This window comes from Capra hircus, chromosome 2, assembly GCF_001704415.2.
Source record: "Capra hircus breed San Clemente chromosome 2, ASM170441v1, whole genome shotgun sequence".
Taxonomy (NCBI): domain Eukaryota; kingdom Metazoa; phylum Chordata; class Mammalia; order Artiodactyla; family Bovidae; genus Capra; species Capra hircus.
This window is the reverse complement of record NC_030809.1, coordinates 82797491-82819218: the sequence shown is the minus strand read 5'-3', so window position 1 is coordinate 82819218 and position 21728 is coordinate 82797491. Positions and strand designations below refer to the sequence as shown.

General features: G+C 35.0%; 1 protein-coding gene across 1 annotated transcript in view; it reads right to left on the bottom strand.

The window, feature by feature from the left end:
- ARHGAP15 (Rho GTPase activating protein 15) overlaps positions 1–21728 on the bottom strand; it is a 711497-nt gene that overhangs the window by 546724 nt on the left and 143045 nt on the right. Inside the window, exon 6 of the mRNA XM_005676179.3 lies at positions 9928–10017. Coding sequence (XP_005676236.2) covers positions 9928–10017 — 90 coding nt within the window. The remainder of the gene's footprint in view (positions 1–9927; positions 10018–21728) is intronic.

The following is a 21728-nucleotide window of genomic DNA, read 5'->3' as shown; positions in this document are numbered from 1 at the left end:
CTAAATTATAAGGTTGTTTAAAGATGTAGGCAAATATCTGGTAAAAATTGAGTATTAACTATTAAATATCATCCCTGAGAATTCAGGATTGAATTTCAACTTTCCTCCTTGGGTAATTTTAACTCATTATTTCCTATACTCTTCAAAGACTTGTGATCTATATAAATATCCGCTTTATTGATCAGGAGTCTCATTGCATACAATGAGGCATTCTACAGTTATTAGAAACTCAGAACATACCCTGAAGTTGCAAAGATAATCTCATTGCTTCTGATTAAGAATGTGTTAATGCACTGTTGCTCAAGAACCATCAAAATTTCTTAAATTACATTATAACTATATTATTTTTTTTTACAAAGTGTAGCATGAGCTGAGTATTTGTCATTTAATTTATAAATTCATGAAGAAAGATGACTTCATAAGTCTCTGAGTCATTAACAATTAATCAGGTTTATTCAATATAACAATCGAATGACTGGGAAGAAATGTTGAATTTTATGAAGCCCTACACATTTCTCTCTTTTGACGCTGTAAATTATGTTATTTCCAAAATCAAACTCAGTGAGTGGTAACTTAAAAAAAATTCATGTTTGGATCCAAAAGAGGGATTACAGTATCTCACATACATTCTTATTTAAGCAATACAGTATATATTTAGATTCAATAAATCTTCCTAATATTTGACTACATATTTATTTTCTAACAGAAATGAGTGTTGATAAAATTCATCAGTCAATAACAGCCAAGAGTAACTTCCTTACATAAGTCATGGAAAATACACTTTCGTGTTCAGGATAAAAATCACACAAGTATGTCATTGACTCCCCTGAACCCTCCATTCCATGACAAGACAGAGAAAGGACTGCCATCAGATGAATGGCGTGTGGGCCATGGTATTTCAGGTTTTTATTTTAATGATTCCATAAAGCGAGCCCTCCACTGAACGCCTCGCCAGAGCACCCAGCCAAATCAAATCAACGAAGTTAGTGTTGAAACGCCAACTCGCCACCAGATGGCAGCAATGCTTTTATGAATAATGCAGCATTACGTGCACTCCATCTAAGATTTTCTATGTTAATAATAGAACAATCCTTACTTTAGTAAAAGATTTGTTCATAATGAGGCCAGCCATTTTTTTTCATGTCACTAGTTATATTTTGTGGGATCTATTTTCTTTCAGAATTACAGCCCCCCAAAATATTTATTTTCTTACACATTAAACATTAAATTGCTGTCGAATTTCATTTGATGTTGTGGTAGAAATGCCTGTGGCTTGAAACAAATATTTTCTTTTCTGATGGACAAATAACATCTGTGGTTGTAAATGTTCTAGTGTAGCTGTCAAAAGAGAAGGGTTTCACATAATTTCCTGCCACCCTCATCAGTACAACCTACACATCAGAAGAGCGTACTTGAAACCACCCTTTGCATGATTTGATTTAAAATCTATCACAGATCTCAAATACCAGAAACTTGTATTCTACATGGTCATGGGTGTGAGAAAAACGAAGCATTGTTCAAATTCAAGTTTTTAAAAATCCCCCCAAATTATCAAGGTCTATATTACTTGGGAAAAGAATCCTCAATGTCAGTGTTTCTTTCCCTTTTTGAGCTGTTTGCACCGTTTGTTAATTTTCCCACTGTAAATTTTTTTGGTTTGCACATGTTCACCAAGGAAGTCAGACTTAGAATTTCTCCTAGTGCTGGAAATAAAATGTTAGGCAAACTGGTGGGATGAAGGCCAAGGATGAAGGCCAAGCTTTCTACTAAAAAAGAAATTCATCTAAACCTTCCTTAAAAGTGAATGCCCCTTCCTTGGTCAAATCACCACGTAGCGTACTGATCTGTTATCTGAAAACAGTTTAAACAGCTTCCTTCCTGATTCCTCCCAGGCATCAGGCATTTGATTTCATCCCTTCACTTAGGTCATCTCTCAACATCCTGTTTTGTTAAGATAAAAGAGCAGCCTCCTCTCTTCTAAATACCGAGAATCTTTAACTGTCCTGGAGTGTTCATAGCTTTGCTTTTGAATATTTGTTTTCTACTAAATTTTTAGTAGCATATTTACCTCATATATTAAGAGACTGCATAGATTCTACAAGTGGCTTCTCTAGTTCTGTATGAACACTGGCATTTCCTTTTCATTTTTAACCTAGGTTATTTTTCGTCCGTGTGTATATTTCAAGCCTTTGTTTATGGACGCTTGCTTTGTTATTTTCTTAGACTGCTTTGAATACTGCTCTGAGGTTTGAGAGTTCTGCTCACCACTGCCCAGAGTTTTCTCCTGCTCAGTGGCTTATGGTATATAAATGCTGTGAATATATATTCTCTTGCCTTCAGATCCAGCCTCATTATCTTGTTTCTAAAAATTGAATGACATCAACTATTTATCTGCCAGTGATCCTACACTATCCAAAAGTACTCAATTTTATTTCACCCTGTGTCATCCTTATGGACAAGCTAAAAAATATGCTATCATCTACTGACCCCATCTATATTATGTACCAACTTTAGGGATTAAATCCTTCTGGAAGAAGTCTGCTTACTATTAAAAAAAAAAACACACCATATTCATCATGAAATAAATATGGCTTCTCTCCTTGAAATACAAAATGAAAACTTTGAAACAGATAAAAAAAGGGAATCAGTTCGTTTGAACATGTTGTCTTGCTAGGATCAATGTAATCTTTTGTACTTAACAAGGTGAAAATTACAAGTGGAAAAACAGTAACGCTTGATGATTCTGCTTTGATACCATGAAGTCACTCATTGGCAGTGGTGGCTTTTGCTCAGGTGGGTGTCATGAAGGTATGATTCCATGTGACTCACCTAGCCACACTCCGGTTCTGTGATCATGGGAAACTGCATTGTTAGCCCATGTAAGGCTCAGTGACCAACACACCAGTTGGACCAAAACATCAAGAAACAGAGGCAGTTTCATAAGAGGAGGGGATGTAAATCATGATGTCAACAAATGAAGAACAGCATGTTGCATTTAGCTTGGTGTCAAACTAAACTCTAGAATTTATTCCAAATGGTCAACTCTTATCTTTGAGCAGATGGAGCCAGCCCTTTAGGTAACACACACCTATCCTTTTGCTAAAACATTAGAAGTATAAGAAGCCACACTGACATTTTTTTTCTTTAAATTTTGATTAATTTAATTTTATTTTGGAACCTTGAAATCTTGGTTCTCTTGGTTAATTTGGGACTAAAAGTTACTAGTGTGGCTATTGTTGATCGTTACTCTCAACCAGTAGCATTCTACTCTGATGATAGTTTAAAAACAAATGAAGAGAGTGTGATAGCATTGTACCCTCTGACAGTATACCAAAGAAGCTATGCAAATGAGTCCATATCTTGGACTACCAAGCCTCATGGCATAACCAGTCAACATACGCTTCCTATTATTTTCTTTGATGACACACTCACACTATTAGTATTTTAACTCTATACTTTAGATTATCCCTATTTTTTCCCCAGACATATTTATTATTTCTGAAAAGATGAATCAGAAAAAAAAAAAAAAGACAGTGGTTCCCAAGTAACATGGGCTGAACAAATAGTTGTGTTTTTCATTTGACGGATTTACTTGCCATCCATGGACTTGTTTCTATTTCTCTTTTCATCAGTCAGGTTGTTAACTTACTCTTTGAGTCTTACCTTGAGGTCTTGCAATCTTTATTTCCTGCCTCCAGACTCCTTTGCAGTGAAATTTATACACCCCTATATGCTAATATTCTTAAATCAAGTCCCCAATTATGAAAAATTATCTCATTGCATTCATCAAAATTTTTCTGTGCAATCCCACTGGTAAAAATGAAGCCAAAATCATAAAAATAATTCTCTCTTCCCCTTCAATCAGGGAAAAAAAAAATATGTCCTGGTATTTCATCAGGAGAAAGAAAGATTTACTATTGTCTCTTATTTGGGGGCATAGTTGCACTTGTTTCTAAGCTCCCTCTCGCAAGATGCTCGTAGTAACTTGGTAGAGGCTTTTCAGGCAAAATGCTTTTCTTAAAGTGTTAACTGGGATATGACATTAATTAAATAACTTGCATTGATTAAGTATTACATAAATTATTATATTTGTTTATAGACTAGGATACTAAAAATAATTTCAGTTTGAGAACATATATTCTTAGATAACGAATGAAGAGGTTTTCAGCGGTACATTTCACCTTCTCTTGGTTAAGTTCACAAGGCAGTACAAGGAATACATGTGGAGCAGAGACCCTGAATTGTATTTCATAGAGACCTACCTCTCCTACCCATATTCTTCCCAAATCCACATCTGGAACTGTTCTCAAAGTACTATGAGATGATGTGGTTAGATGATGAATACAACCAAGTCTTATTTATATTAAAATCAATCTTCTGAAGTTGCTTTCAAATACAGGACTGCTTCATTTTAACCTTAGCACAGACAGGAGGCAGGTGAGTTAAAGTTTATCTCTCATTTCTTTGGTGTGACAAGCTGTAAGCTGGAGGAGGGATCCTACCCTGGGTTCTACTTAAAGTCACAACTGCATCGCCAAAACTGGAACACACGTCCCTAGACTCCTGTGTTCTCTCCCCTGCACCTTCTGAATGATGGATGAATATCTAATAGGTAGATAAAATGATTGGGGACGAGCAAGAAAGGGAGAAAAAAAACAACTGTATGAGACATTAAGGCTGCTCTTACTCTGGTTTATTTTTAATGCCATGCCTTTTAAGATACTGTGAGTAATTCTCTAAAGTGAAACCAGCTTTACTCGAAATCTAATGCATATATGAATGTGAAGAATCATCCTTTTGCATTTAGTCTAACTACAAGCATTGAAAAATGAAAGAGAAAATTGGTAAAAGCTCAGATTTATTTTAAACCATCAGTTTTAACAGAAGGAAATGGATAAAAGCAAAATACCAGTAGTTTTCCTTTTGGCTTAAAATGACATTTTCCAAGATGTTATTAAATTATCTTTGCATTAATAAACTTAAGTAGTACTTAAAGATTTTAAGCTAAGACATATTCAGATCAGAAAGAGCAATCAAATTATGTTTAAATGTAAAGCATATCCATGGACAATATTACATGAATATGTTGAATATACATTATAGCCAGAAGACTCCATCCAAAGTCACAAAAGAAATACAACTAATGATAAATCTATTCCGAGATTTACTTCCAGGGACAGAACCTGCTCCCTTGAGACATTTTTATACATTAAAAAAAGAATCTCAGATCCAAGAAATTTGGTCATGATTTTTGTTGAGGTAATAAACTGGTAGTGAGAACGGGGGTGGAAACAGACTTTCATCTTGAGTCATTTAATTTTTTCTGCCTTAAAAGCAGGCAATTGATAAAGTTTTAATTGGTCATAATTCTTTAAGAGTAAAAATATCTTATTTAAAACATGTAATGTGTAGATGAGCCTGTTGCATGTTTACGGGTGCATTTATTTTTAGTTTTATTCGAAAGGAAACTCAGAAAAACTGAGACCTAGTCACTTCTAGCTCCAAGAAAAGGTTTAATTATTTCAAATGAGTAATCACCTACTGCTGTAATGAAAAGGACCAAGAAAATAGATAGTATATTTCCTATTCTTTACTCATGTTATAAAGTGACTGGATTTGACACTCAGAAATGATCTTGGAGTGCAGAGCCTATAATAGTGTACACACTTTCTTAAAAAAAAATGACTGAATTTTGTGTTTTTATTAAAAATTCAATTTTAGCCTTAATAGTAACCATAGCATTGGTTAAAAGGTATATCCAGTCTTATGGTTTAGAAGAGCAGTATAGGATACAGTCTCTACCTTTGTATATTCTTTGGGGAGGCAAAATTAATTTACATGACAGTATTAAAGACTATTCTAGTACTGAATCAAAAGGCATGGGATTAATTACAGTGCTTGGGACCACCGTATATTTAACAAGGGGGCAGCTCCTTAGAGGTTGGGAATGTTTTAGAGGCGTATTATCTATTTATTTGAGAGCCATATCGTGAACTCCTTTGCCCCAGACTTTTAAAAACCTTTAGCTCAGAGAGCTTTATGTTCAAAAGAAGGAAGGAAATCTGAGTGAAAATTTTCCTTTTACTTTGAAACAAGAAGATATCAGAAGTTTAAAAATTACTTATTGTTATAAATTGTTTTGCAACCATTTTCTCAACTGAATGTCCTGTGAAAACGCTTTGTAAATGCTTGATGTACCCGTGAGGAAAGAGAAGGTGAAGAAGCACCGCTCATGTTACAGATGCTGCCTGACAACACTACCATCCTTTCCCATGGTTTTATTTAGTTATTACAACTCCCTCTCTGTAAATGACATTTAGGATTATTTAAGATTATGTTGTAATCCTTTTAATCCTCAGTGCTTTAAATTTCAGGCTAAATACCAAAGAGCAAACCAGCACTTAGCAGGAATGTTTAAAACATGCGATTTGAACATAAATCTTTTTATTCATTCTTTCCCTGATGAAGACCTAGTGTTGCTCTTAACTTAACTAAGAAAACTTGTACCACAGTTCATTTCAAATCATTCAGTTGCTAAATGCTTTGTGAAGCTACATCAGACTTGCGACAGTCCTTGACAATTATGCTAAACGAAGACTTGAACCAAAGTTAGCAGCAATGAACATTTACTACTTTAGTTCAGAATATGTATGACCCTTTTTTTTTCCTAATAGATGCAATACGTCTTTCAGTGTTAGTGTGTGGGAAGGACAAGTGTATGGGAAGAATCACTCTATTTCCTAATGTCAAGCTATTAGATGTGGATTTACACATTGACATATATATCATATATGCATACATCTATATGTAATTATACTTTTAAAATACATTGTGATTTGTCTAGGTATGCTTTATAATAGAAGTTGTTAATAACTTAAAAAATATGTTATTTATTATTAAGGTCAATTAGGAAAAACTGTTCTATTATAAAACAGGCAAATGTTCTTGAACTCAGCCAGTGAGCATCATTCTGATTTACTAAGAGTAGCTGAATAAAAAATCTAATTAATTAATGCTGTCACAGTTATACTGTCATGAACCAATCAAATAAGAATGAATCTATATCAAGAGTTTTTAATAAGACTATGAAAAAATCTGACTTTTAATACAAAGAAGGACATGAACAACTCAAATGTCCAAATGACATATACGAAGGAAACGGATGAAACCCTTCCATTCTTTGTGTCACAAATGTTTGCTTTTGAGTCTTTCAAGCATATCTTAGGCATGTGATTTTTTGTTTGCTTTCTTCTTCATTTTAAGTTCATCTTCTCTAGAGACATCGTAATTATGTGGCATATAATTGCTAATCCATCAACTTTTTCATGACAGATTTCAAATTTTAAATTATTTCTAATTTTGCTCTTCTTTGATTTTTCTTGAACCAAAAATCTCAATAGTCATTAGATATCTGTAATCTATAATTCATAGACTGAGATTGAATACCATGCCTTATTCAAACTTGGAATTCTAAAGCTATTTCTGATGTAGCACATCAGCTAAAGCTGTGATGGTCTTTTTCAGTCAGGAAGAAATGCTTCATTATTCTGTAGGTAATGAAACCCTTGTACACACACACTCACATACCCAACAATACCTTAGTACCATGTTTTTGAGCTATAATCATGTTTATTCTGATCATTTGAGAGTTATACCAGCTAATGTACCTAATCAAATATTGATGCAAGTCATCTAGGTTTAGCTCTCTGGCAAATCCTTTCTGATGTTTTTTCATTAACAACTATAAAAGCTATTTATATTGTTCCTCTCAAAAGACTTACTTTCATGTGTTGCCACTATGGATAGGAATTAGTAAATTTTACCTAAGCTTATGTGTTTAGGTGATGAAAAGATTTCAGCATGACAAGAAAACCACATGATTCATCCTAAAAAGAATGAAGCAGGAAATGAAATCTTAATCTTTCTTTAGTTTTATTATTCACAACATCCTTATCATTACTTCTTGTTTTTCTAAACTAAAGGGTACAAGATAAAAACTGGTAACCTAGATGTAAGGAAACTGATGTCCCATGAGCTACTCGGGTACCTTACAAACAAAACTAGCTGGTAAGATTTTCACCTCTGGAAAGCTAATAAAATGAGAATAGTTTTAATATTTTTGGAAGTATCTACATTCAGAAATATGAAAAATGAGTAAAATATTATAACAGAGGTAGCTAGTGACACTCAGAAAAGGTTAGGATGATGCATAGTATCAATATAGGTGTTTTAAATATAAATCTATACATATTATGTTCATAGCTATGCAAAATTATACTCGAATATTTTTCTTCTATATTCACAGCCTGTACATATCATTCATATTTGAGTATCATCCTCATTTGTGATCTAATGTAACTATAAGGTTAACAGAAGAAACTGAAAAAGTCTTCCTTAATTCAACTCTGAGGGTTTGTTTCAATTATCCAGGAATTATATCAATATTAAATTTTAACATCTTTATTTTACAACATTGGTAATTAGGATGCTAAACTAACAACACATAATAAAACTAAACCCCTTAATTCACCTTATCCAGTTCAGAACTAGCCATACTAATTATCCATGTTGTCATAGAGGCTATTATAACACCAAATTTTCTTATTTATAGCAGAATTAAAAAAAAAAAAAACAAGAAATTAGGAGACACTGATCTACAATTCCTCACTTTAAAGCACAATTTAATTTTGCTTCTTGATTCTGTAAATTCACCTTCTAATCACTTTTGGTTTTAGTCCCTTGATTTCTTGGCAAATATATTTAGTTTTCTATACTTTATTCCTTTTTTTTTTTTTTCTTCTTTCCTTCCTTTTTTCCTTCTTCTTTGGGTTAAAACAAAAGCAAAAATTCTACCCTATAAAAATGAACATCTAAACAGAATTCAACTATTATCAGGAAAAATAAGTTATTCCATAATATGTTGAAAGTGCTTTTTTGTTTTTTTAATTACTATGAGTCCAAATTATTTGGCTAGACCTGATTAAGCATCTGAAAAACGCAAAAACAAACTGAAAATCAGCTTCTTGTTCCCAATGAGAGATCAGATAAGAAATGTCACCTATCTATTCTTCTAGAAGACCCTACACATTAATTTTAGTGATGCATTTAAGAATAGAGTTGATATTTCTTTAAGGGCTAAAATGGTCTCAGAATACATTTAATACAATAATTATAATGATCCAGTTCCTACTAAATGATATAAATTCTAAAACAAACCTATAAAGTTCTGGGTTACTTTGGATATCTAAAAATAAATTACATGTCATATAAATATAGAAAAAATATCAACTTCTATAATCTGAAGTTATTAATTGCCAAAGGAATTTTAGTAGAAGCATACATGAAATATTGTTTTCCCATTTCCTTTCTTTGAAGGATTTCATCTGGTTCTTTCCATTTCAAAGCAGCATGATTGAAATTATCAATCAGTTATTTTTTCAAAAAAATTAATTATATAATATGAAAACACTAATTTCTATAACTGTTCAGCTCTCTCCATCCCCCAAGTTACACTGGTAAATATAATTTATGACTGGAAGGCAGGAATGGCAGTGAATGCAAATAGTTTATCATAATTAGTGAATCTTAGTTTGTTTATATCTGAAAATCCTACACTAAATCTATGTAAGCCAAGCATTCTAGGTTTGAATCCCAAACAGCTATCAAATACACTGTAAAAGTCAATGACTTTTGGGTATATAATTAATTACCACAAAATAAACATTTTGTGTTTAGATAGCAACCAGTCACTAGGGAAAAACAACCACCAAAATTTGACAGGAAGAGAAGCCAGTTTTTCACAATAACCTCCGCACAACTAGTTCAAGCTCATGAAAACATCTTAACAAGGTAGTCTTGTTTTGATTACCCAAGAGAGCTAAGATTTAGAAAGAATAGGAACAGTTTGAATGTATGTAACCTTCTTACCTGAAAGACATTCTTTCTGCTTGATTTTTCCTTGGCCCACTCAATATGTGCCCCATACAAATCCACACTTTCTGGTTTGTTCCCAGTTTTCTGTAAACAAAAATGCAATAAGAAGAAAAAGCACACAACACTGGTGATGCATGTCAGAAAAAATAAGTTATTGATTTAATAGCTATATATTAATGGCATAAAGGCTTTCTTCTTTCTCCTTTCTAGTTTTAAATAGATATTCCCACACTCATGTTCACTGCAGCATTATTTACAATAGCCAAGACATGGAAACAATGTGTCCATCAATCTATCAATGGATAAATGTATAAAGAAAATGTTTAGATATATGTGTGTGTATATATATAATATTGTTGCTTTGTTGTTTAGTGGCTAAGTCATATCTGACTCTTTTGTGATCCTGTGGACTATAGCCTACCAGGCTCCTCTGTCCATGTGATTTCCCAGGCAAGAATACTGGAGTGGGTTGCCATTTCCTTCTCCAGGGGACCTTCCCCACCCAGAGATCAAACTCATGTTTGGCAGGTGGATTCATTACCACTGAGCCACCAGGGAAGCCCATATATAATATATAAATATATGCATATGTATATATATATATATGTAAGTCAGGTAAGGTAAGACAAATTCTCCTTGATCTCAGATATATGCAGAGTCTGAAAGTCTAACTCATAGAAACAGGGTGGTTACCATGCACTGGGGTAATGAGAATAAATCTGCTAAAGGGTACAAATTTTCAGTTATAAGATGAATAAGTTCTGGGGATCAAATATATAGCATGGTGACTATAAATTACTAAGAGAGTAGATCTTAATATTTATAACCACACATACACACACACAGAAAGTTAACTATGTGAGGTGAAAAATATTTTTAGTAGCTAATTTTAGTGTGGCAATAATTTCATAATGTACATATATATCAAACCACTGTACAATACACCTTAAATTTACACAATATTATTTGTCAATTATATCTCAAGAAAGCTGAAAAAGGAAAAGATAATAAACTTAAAAGATCAATTGTATGGCTTTTAAAATCCACTTTTCTGGCTTTTAAGACTATATACATAAATGTAATATATATTTATATATTTGTATTTAGTCAATTCAATTTAGATCAAATAGATTATGACATGTGCTTCCTTTTATACAGTACAATGTGGGTGTTACTTAAATGCTGTTTTTACTTCAGTAATTTATAATAATCAATTAATGGGAATGTCCTCTATATTTGTCTCTTCATATTTTCATTTAGTTCAAGTACATCATACGTACATAACTTTAAATCTGCATAACTCTGAACATTAAAATAAAAACTTACCTGTCTGGAAAATTTCTTTACTGTTTTTAAAGAAAGTTATTTAAAGCCACATTTCAAAGATTCCAACTATTTTTATACGTTCTGAGCAGGAACTCCAGGTTTTCCTAGAGACTAAGTTCCATTTTCTCAAGCCATTTTCAATAGAATACTTTAAGTTTTTAGTATACAAAGCTTATAATATTTTTATATAATTTTTAATAGTATGAACTTTAAGGTTAAAGCATAAAATTATGGAGAAATAGTAAAAAAACGTTATAAGAAATCTATTCACAATTTTTGCCTCTTACCTACTATGTTCTTTCAGTTTACAGCAAATATTTTTCAGAAGAAGCCAGAAATAAGTTGTTTTTAATAGTAAAATTTGAGATTTTCTTGATTTTTGGCAACTCAATAAAAATTTTTTGGAAACATTGTACAGGCCAAGCACAACTTTCCTTCAGGATAAATTCAGTTGGCAAAGCATCAGTTGACAGCGTATCTTTCTTTTATTATTTGGAGGTAATTCCATGGGAAACTAATCAAGATGAGCATGGCTCTAATGAATGCTTCAGATAGTGAAATACTTCTACTATTTTCCCATACTCCACAACCCAGGTGATCACTGCTGTGGAAAATCTAAAGCATGATAATGATGTTTTGTGATTTATGACATAGAGAAATTAAGTGCAACCTGTTTCTACAGTTACTTGAATTATGGGACACTCAGAACCAATAGAAATAATCATCAATAAGCATATGTAAGAAAAAAGACTATCTTTCCCACATAATGCAATAAGGAAAAAAAAAATGAAAAGATTTTACATAAGAAGCATTTTTATAGGCCAAACATTTTTTCTATGTGTTTTATGGCTATTAATTTTTATTGCACCTGTATGAAGTAAGTACTATTATTATTATCATATTACAGGTAAGAAAATGTGTCAGAATGGTTTGGTAAGCTTTCCCAAGGTAACGCACATAGGAAAGGAGGAGCCAGTATTTGAATGTTAGCAGTGCCCCTTCAGAGTCTGTTTTTAACTATCGTGTTGTCCTTGAAAATTGAATATACAGTGTGATCATATTCATGTTAAAACATGAAACATTTAGGGAAAAGAGAGGCTTTTCTCACTAGACTAGTACAGACATATTGATCTTGTTTCTGTCTTTCTCTGTTAAACTTGATCTTCCCACTGGGCTTTTACACCACCTGTTTACCTGGAATACCTCCCAATCTTCACATGGCCGACTCCTTCTCCATCAGATCCTAGCTAAATGTCACCTTGACAGAAGTCTTTTCTCTGACTGTCTTATATAAAATAGTGGCATTCCAATATTACTGATTACTCTCTACCTACTTATTTTAATTTCACCATAGATCTGTTCCTAGTTGAATTAATACACATAGTTTTATGCTGTCTGTTTTTCTCCCACTAGAATTTAATTCCCTGAGCTGGGAACTTGCTTGCCTTTTCCTCCACTATTTTTCCAATATATGGAACCATGTCTGGTAACTAACTGTTGTTCATTGAATATTTACTAAATTCATAAATGAAAACGCTGCTGCTGCTGCTAAGTCGCTTCAGTCGTGTTCAACTCTGTGTGACCCCAGAGATGGCAGCCCACCGGGCTCCCCCATCCCTGGGATTCTCCAGGCAAGAACACTGGAGTGGGTTGCCATTTCCTTCTCCAGTGCATGAAAGTGAAAAGTGAAAGTGAAAGTGAAGTCGTGTCCGACTCCTTGTGGACCCCATGGACTGCAGCCCACCAGGCTCCTCCGTCCGTGGGATTTTCCAGGCAAGAGCACTGCAGTGGGGTGCCATCGCCTTCTCCAATACCAAAGTGCAATTTGGGTTTGTGCTTTGAAAGGAAGGTTTGGGCATTTGAAAATTTCTAATTTTATACTAGCTAGGGCTTATATTTGGTTTACTGGTTAAGCAGTCTTTGTTTTGTGAGTTTTTGCTTTGCATGCTCTGTCCATTACTTTTAGTCACCTCCTAGTGCTCACTCATATGACTTTGAACCATGTCTTATGTTCTTCATGAGCTCACTGCTTCACCATTTCTCCCTGGTTAATAATCTTCATTCTGCCTTTTGCTTAACAAATCCTGCTTTCTGAGTCATTCTTACTCCCACCCTGTCATGCTTGGTTTTGAGGTTACTGAAATCTGCAGACCTTTGTGTGTTCTCCCAGTGTCATGCCCTGGATTTCACTTCCTTTCATGTCCATATCTGTGTCCTGATTCAGCAGGCAATTCAACCTGCCCCTCTCTCTCCATCATTTGATGATTCACTCCAGTCTCTCATTCACGTTTTCTTCTACAATCCCCTTCATATTCCTCAAATTTATAGAAATGACTTGACATTGCAAATAATGGCCATCTACTTAAGCTGGGCTTTTGACTCTTTGACACTTTCATCACTATCATTGTGATAAGGACATTTAACATACCCCGGAAATCATTGCCAAAACTAATGTTATGAATGCTTTGCAGAATTTTTATGTGTTCCTAGTCAGTTCTTATTTTTTGAATGGCACCTCTCTCCTAAAGCTTGTTATCCCACCAAATGGCTTACTCATAATTCACAGAGGTCATAGAGCTCTTGTGCTAGAACATTCACCATTCTCCCCACTTTCGTAGTTAGTCTGTGCAATCAAAATGAACAAACAGAATATATTCTATATGTCTTCCCTTTGAAAGTTTTATATCAACTTCTTTATTTCCTTACAACAATCTTGTGAAGTTAATGCCATGGCCTTTAATTGACATGTGAAGAAACTCAGGCAGAGAGTGGTTAACTTTATTGCATTAGCTCATACACTTAATAAGGGTCTCAGCTGAGATATGGATTCATTTTTATCTGACTCCAAATCCCAAGTCCTTGAACACTGCCTCCCTTCCATACCTATCCTTTTCTCCTACTGGCCCACCTAACATCTTTTTAGGTCCAAAAATAAGAATTAACACATTCTATTTCTTTCTCGTTTCCTCATTTCCCACTTTCACTTCTGGATTCCAGACTTCTCGAGCCGGGTCTATGACTTTCGTCCCCATGTCTAATGCACTCCCATGTCTGAGCAAGACAGTGACACTATGAGCACCAAAAGCACCTGGGCTGCTAGTGCCGTGCAGTGCACGAACAGCTCATGAGGCACGTCCTGCTTTTCCTCAGGGCGAGAGACGCTCAGTCTTCATCCCAAGGGTTTTCCTCTGTAGTTTTTATTTCCATCCAATCACATCCCTTAGTTTCTCTCAAGTAGATTATATCCTTTAGCCTATAATCACACTGAGGTCACTTTTGCTTAAAAAAAAAAATAAAAACACAGAAGAAAGCAAGCACTAAGCCACAACTTCACAGTTTCTCAATCTCACCCATTTCCTTCTATGATGACCAGGATTCTTCAGAGTTTCCTGCAGTTACATTCTCTGTTTGTTCTTGTTCCATCCTCTTCACAGTATCTTAACCATTAAGGTCAACAGAAACAGTCTGATGCTTTCTCACCTCTAAAGATTCCAGCTGAACTCTGTAATATGAAATGCTGCTGGCCCTTCTCCTTAAAACTCTTTGTCTCTCAAGCTAAGACACTTTCTCTCCAAATTCTTCACCTTTTATATGTTGCCTTCTCTGTTTTTTTTTTTGTTTGTTTGTTTGCTTGTTTATTTCACTGACTTCACTTCCTCATCCCGTTTCTTGGTGGTGGTGGTGGTTTAGTTTCTAAGTCATGCCTGACTCTTGGGACCCCATTGAATGTAGCCTGCCAGGCTCCTCTGCCCATAGGGTTTCCCAGGCAAGAACACTGGAGTGGGCTGCCATATTCTTCTCCAGGGGACCTTCCCGACCCAGGGACTGAACTTGGGTCTTCACATTGCCGTTGGTTTCCTGTATTGCAGGTGGACTCTTTACCAACTGAAACACCAGGGAAACCCATTTCTCAAATGTTAGTAATTCTTGGTTTATGGCTCTAGACCTTTATTATTTCTCATAGCTTACAAGCATCCTTTGGGTTTTGCTCTTGCCTATGATCTGATCCATCACTTATAAACATGCTAACTTCCCGGTGGTTTCTTGTCCCCAGAACTCTATTTTCTATCATTAGGATGTAGCACAGACAACTCTGTGAAATCACTGTCTTCTCAGAGTTGCCCCCCTTTCTCTATTGCTCATCTTGCCTAATCATTTTTTTACCTCCTTTACTCTCCTTATTTTCTTAATTCTCTACTTTACACCAACAACCACAAATTCCAGAACCAGGTCACAGTCTCGTTTGAGTTCTTATTTTCTCCCATCTGAATTCCTCTCCATGCTGTTTCTTCTGATCGCAGGAAAAACCATTTCAATTCATTCTCTGCGTTTTGATTTTTTTTTCCTAAGATATAAATCTCAAAAATATTTCTTCTAGAAAATTTTTTATTTACAGAATAATGTACAAATACCTTCAGTTCAGTTCAGTTCAGTCTCTCAGTCGTGTCCGACTCTGCGACTCCATGAATCGCAGCACGCCAGGCCTCCCTGTCCATCACCGACTCCCAGAGTTCACTCAGACTCACGTCCATTGAGTCAGTGATTCCATCCAGCCATCTCATCCTCTGTCGTCCCCTTCTCCTCCAGCCCCCAATCCCTCCCAGCATCAGAGTATTTTCCAATGAGTCAACTCTTCGCATGAGGACCGTAATTCTTTTCATTATCCTCTAATCACCTTCTCAATTCCATTCATCCGTCTTTCTTCTATATGCCAGCATTGCTGAAGTCTAGACAGTTTCCAAAATGCAGCATGCTTTCACGACTCTCTACATGGGGATCTGAGTGTACATGCACCCCTTTTCATCTGGAACACATTTATTTCTCTCTTCAACCACTTTCCTTGCCTGCCATCTGCCATAATCTTGCTCCATTTCATGACGTAACTCCAAAATAACCTACATGAGGCTCTCCTTCACCTCTGTAGGCACAGTCACTCACTCCTCACCATTTTCCCTACTCTGAAACACACTTTTTTGGACATATCCACATATTACAACTACTTTCTGACTTGTCTCTTTCCTCCAGTTCCAAAACAAGTTGGATTTGTCTTATAAATCTTTATTTTCCTAAAATCTAGCAAAATGGCCCCAAATAAGCCCTAAACAGAAATCTGTTAACTGCTCAATCAATTTACAAACTGGAAACCTGCAACAGAAAATTTCCAGATTCATTCCAATATATTAATAAATAAAATTTAAAATACACCTCAGAATTTTAGTTTATAAAATGAGAAATACTTGACATAAAAATACAATCATCTCATTTATATTGACCTTTAATAGGAGCTAATATTATAGCAAAATTGAAGCAAATGATAGAGATTTGGGCTAAATTTTAAAGTATGACAGAAAAAACTAAAGAGATTTTGGTAAAAGTCTAGCAAATAAAAATATCCACCTCAAGAAAAGAAAACTAAGTAAATGAAGGGCTATATAAGAATGATCCTAATCAATCATTCATTTTTACAAATTTAAAGCAAAAAGACCTAGGCTTGGAGAACAATTTTAGGGACTAGGCTTTATTAGAGGGGGAAATTATCAGCATTGTTAAATATTGGAATAAGTTGTTCAAAAAAGTTACAGAATTTATTTGGAAGACAATCAAGATTTTATTCAAGAAGTCTGAAATTAAAGAATCCTTTAATAGAAAACATTTCTGATTCTACAGCTATAAAACACATGAAAAAGTCTGCTAAACTACATGATGCCAATGTATCACATTGTACGTCATTATAAAAACGTACTTTTAAAAATTGACTAAATATAAATTTAAGTCTAAAAGTGTACATAGATTTATTCTGGGTAAACTTAAAATATAAATGACTGATTTTTTAAATATTTAAATAGAAGTATTTAAAAGTTACTTCTTCTAGACAATAAAACATAAAAAAGCTCTTTGCTGGAAAAGGCAAAGTTATTAAAAATTGACCTTAGGTTTTGTCCACTTCTGATTTTTATTATTTCTTAGTCCATCTTTACCATTTACCAATAATAGTGGACAGCATATTCTCTCCATAATATATTTTTCCCTGACTTAAACACTTGGGATTAAGTTCCCATTTTTCTTTATGAGATATTTGAGGGCTTTTAATGTATATTAAAGAAATATCAAAGGCCAGATGCTCTTTTGCTTGATGGCATTTTCCATGATGAAGACTGGGCATGTGTGCGGGCAACAAATCATGGGGCCACTCATTCTCATACCCTTACTACTCGATGTGGTTGAAAAAAAAGACAAGGCTCAGATTTTATGAAACAGGTTATTAGCTACCATTTTTTATTTTGGATTAATTGCTGTTCCAGAATATAGACTCAGATTGTCCTTATCAGTTTGAAACATGAAACACCAAATCTGTTTAAAGGAATTAAGTTCTATCACATAACTGGTTTTGTTTCTGGAAAATCAATCATGCAGGAGGATAAAACTCACTTATAAATTCTCATTTTGGCAAAATGATTTAGGGAAGAGTGCTGAATGGATACCTGATCTTATTAATGTCTAAAGTATGGCTGCTGTCAACATAGAAGTGGATACTTTGATTGTAAGATGTGAGTTTTATGTATATGAATATAAATGGTGTTAATAATAGCTGAAATTGTTTCTCCAGTGAAATTTCTTCAGTACAAGACCAAATCAAACCAGATTTTGAGAAAAGCAAAGCCTTGTTAGTGATCTGGAGCACTAGAATGTTATACATTTGTTTACTTTGTTTGTTGAGGAGAAAGTATTCTCTCCTTTCAAGAACTTATTGTATTTATCCTGAATCAAAACCTTGCAAGAATAAATATAAAAGCTTCCATGTTTGTTGCATGCTTATATTGCCTTACATTTATATTACATAAAAACTATTTAATGCTGCAATGTGAGTAGTTTGGGCATATTTTTGATGCCTCCAGCAGCCCCTCAGATTCCCTCCTTAGACCCTCATTCATTCAGTTGGCCTCAGCTGTCCCTGTAGATGGCCAGTCCTGCTTGGGCCCATATGGTCCCACTTCCTGCGGAAGTCTAGACACCTTCTTGGAATACAAGGCCCTCTCAGTTGCTAAGGTGCAGATAGACGTTTAGCTCCCTAGCACCTCTAGATTTGGATGAAATGCTGCTTTACAGGGGATAGGCTCTGACTTTCTGAGTAGTCATAAGGGTGTGTCCAGGATATACACAACACAGGGAGTGGAGACTGGGTGATACTCCAGTACTTTGGCCACCTCATGCGAAGAGAAAAGACCCTGATGCTGGTAGGGATTGGGGGCAGGAGAAGAAGGGGACGACAGAGGAGGAGATGGCTGGATGGCATCACCGACTCGATGGACATGAGAATGAGTGAACTCCAGGAGTTGGTGATGGACAGGGAGGCCTGGCGTGCTGCGATTCACGGGATCGCAAAGAGCTAGACATGACTGAGCGACTGAACTGACCTGAACTGAAGCAAGAAATGGGAAGAAACCTGGCTGATAATTCCTTCTCCTACCCCATCCTTTCCTCCTACAGTCTGCTTCATGCTCTCTCCAGTTTATTTGCAGCTTCTCTGAAAACTGTGGTGCACCTGCCCAATAGCCCTCTCTAGTGTCTCTTTGAGGCTCTGTGTAGAGTGGTAGCCAGAATGATAACACATCCTCTTTACCCTTTCCTATCATCTCCTGCTTCACCTCCTTTTTACTTTACTCTCTGTGTCCTGGGCTCATGCTTCCCAAATAGAAGCACGGGTACTTATTTTTGGCTTTGTTTTCTAGAGAATCAGGACCGAGACAATGGGTATTTCTTTCCTATGACAGGGAAAGGTAGCTCTCCACTAAAATGTGTGCAGTGCTCCCTCTTCAAGAGTCTAGACTTTCCTCTGGGAAGTAGCTCAAACATCCAGAGGCTGCACTTTATCTATCCGCCTTTACACCAACCTGTGGCCACATTACTCATTCTCATCACTGGGATGCGAGTGAGAACGATTTGAGAGGCTTCTGAGCTCACAGCTTTAACACAGCTTGCAGACTTGCCTATGCTGTCTTAATCTTCCTTCAACAGCCACTAGTGGATGATAGAACCGAGAGATGGCACAAGCACCCTGCAGCAGAAAACTGACCAGGAATATTTGTTTTGGCCTATGGTATGAATAAGAATCACTCATACCAAAATCACTCACACCAAAATAACTGCAGATGATGACTGCAGCAATGAAATTAAAAGACACTTGCTCCTTGGAAGAAAATTTATGACCAACCTAGATAGCATATTCAAAAGCAGACATTACTTTGCCAACAAAGGTCTGTCTAGTCAAAGCTATGGGTTTTCCAGTAGTCATATATGGATGTGAGAGTTGGACTAAAGAAAGCTGAGCACTGAAGAATTGATGCTTTTGAACTATGGTCGATAGTCACTTGGACTGCAAGGAGATCTAACCACTCCATCCTAAAGGAAACCAGTCCTGAATATTCACTGGGAAGGACTGATGCTGAAGCTGAAACTCCAATACTTTGGGCACCTGATGTGAAGAACTGACTCATTGAAAAAGACCCTGATGCTGGGAAAGATTGAAGGCCGGATGAGAAGGGGACAACAGAGGATGAGATGGATGAATGGCATCACCGACTCAATGGACATGAGTTTGAGTAAACTCTGGAAGTTTGTGATGGACAGGGAGGCCTGGAGTGCTGCAGTAAATGGGGTCACAAAGAGTAGGACACGACTGAGTGATTGAACTGACTGATGAATAAGAAATGAAGTTCTGAAGAAATTCTAAATTGTTTTTGGACAGTAGTGGTTTTTTTTTTGTTTGTTTGTTTGTTTTTTACCTGAAATATCTTTATGTTATTGTTCAGAAGATTAAGACAAGGATTTTAATGTATAGTTATTAAGTGGTAGTTTTTGTGTTTGAATCTAGTTCTTGTTCCAAAGTCTGTTCTCTTAACCACTATGCTCTATTGCTGTATGTAATAATAATAATGACAATAATAATAAATATATGTATTATCTTTGCTTTGTGCTAGGCATGCTACATCGATTTTCTCACACAATCTCACAATAGCTCTAGGAAGTAGGTACTCTTATTAACCCCAAACTGCAGTAGAAACATCAAAGATTTTAGCAACAAATAAAATGTGAATCTGGGATTCCTAACCCAGGTGGTCTGACTTAGAGGCTCCTATTTCTACCTAATATGGTATACTGCTTCCCAGAGCATTTCAATTTAGGAGTGAATTTTAAAGGAAGAATAAATACATATATTCAGTAAATTTTAAAATGCACTGTAGAGTAAGTCCACTTCATCTTAGAGAAATGTAAGCTCTAAATCACATGTATTACATTGACCAAAATGATAAACCACAGAGAGTCAAGCTTCATAATTAAAATAGTTTTCTGAAAGAGCCTAAGGTGAGGTTTATTGGACAGTAAGCTATTATCCATTTATAAAGCATCCTATCAATTTCATAGATTTTTGTGGTTATTAAAAATTATGTAAGATACAGAATTTATTGTGGTTAATGGCCAAATCTTGAGAAAATTATAACCAGAGAACATGGCCTCATTTATAGTAATATCGATCACTTGATTTCATTTTTTCCTTACAGAGTTTGTGTTAATCAGATACTAGAATTCATTTTTCCTTTTCTTTTCTTTCTTTGATCCCCACCTGTCATCCTCCAGATTTTGGACTGTTTTTTTTCTTTTAAGTTTTAAATGTATGATGAGACCATATGATAGTGTAATCAATGGGTGTACTAATAATCTGCCCCCAATATGAACCACGCTGACTTTGCCAGAGCACTATTATTATAAGGATTAAGACATTAATCACAGATTTTAAATGGCTTTGTTATGCTAAGGTTGGTAGATCTATTGTATACACCTCTGTTTTTATTATTTTTTTGAGCAGGGATCCGAATAAGGGCTTAACACTCACTTTACAAAGATAAAATAATTCCATATTCATTTTGTACAGAATACTCAATAATTCATGAATAGCTTTCTGATTAAAACTGTTTTCATCTTTTTGCTAAATCACATCATTTTACTCCCATAAATAAGTCCACTTTGTTATTAAAGTCATGCTACAGTGAATGAACATTAAATATATTGCATTATTTAATTAATGCTTATGCTCATTATCTGCATTGGAAGTAAACAATATTAAGAAAAAGTAAACAAATTATTTTAATGAAGGCTTTCATATTACTCTTTTTTTGCTTTCAAGGTTATGGCTGAATGACTGGTCTAAAAACGTTAATAGTTTATTAAATGCCTTGGAAAAGTTTTCTGTCATTAGAAGTAAAATTTGCCAGTGTTTGCCTCTGATTAGAAATATTATTTCAGTGTAAAGTGAAAAACAAAAGTAGCCAAAAAATCCGAGTTACATACACAGTCAACATGTAGTTTCCATATTGAACAACTGGCTTTATAACTGTATGGTTTGAGGGGAGAAATGGTCCCTAAAATGCTTATAATACTTCAGAATTTATGTCAAAATTGATACTAAGTTT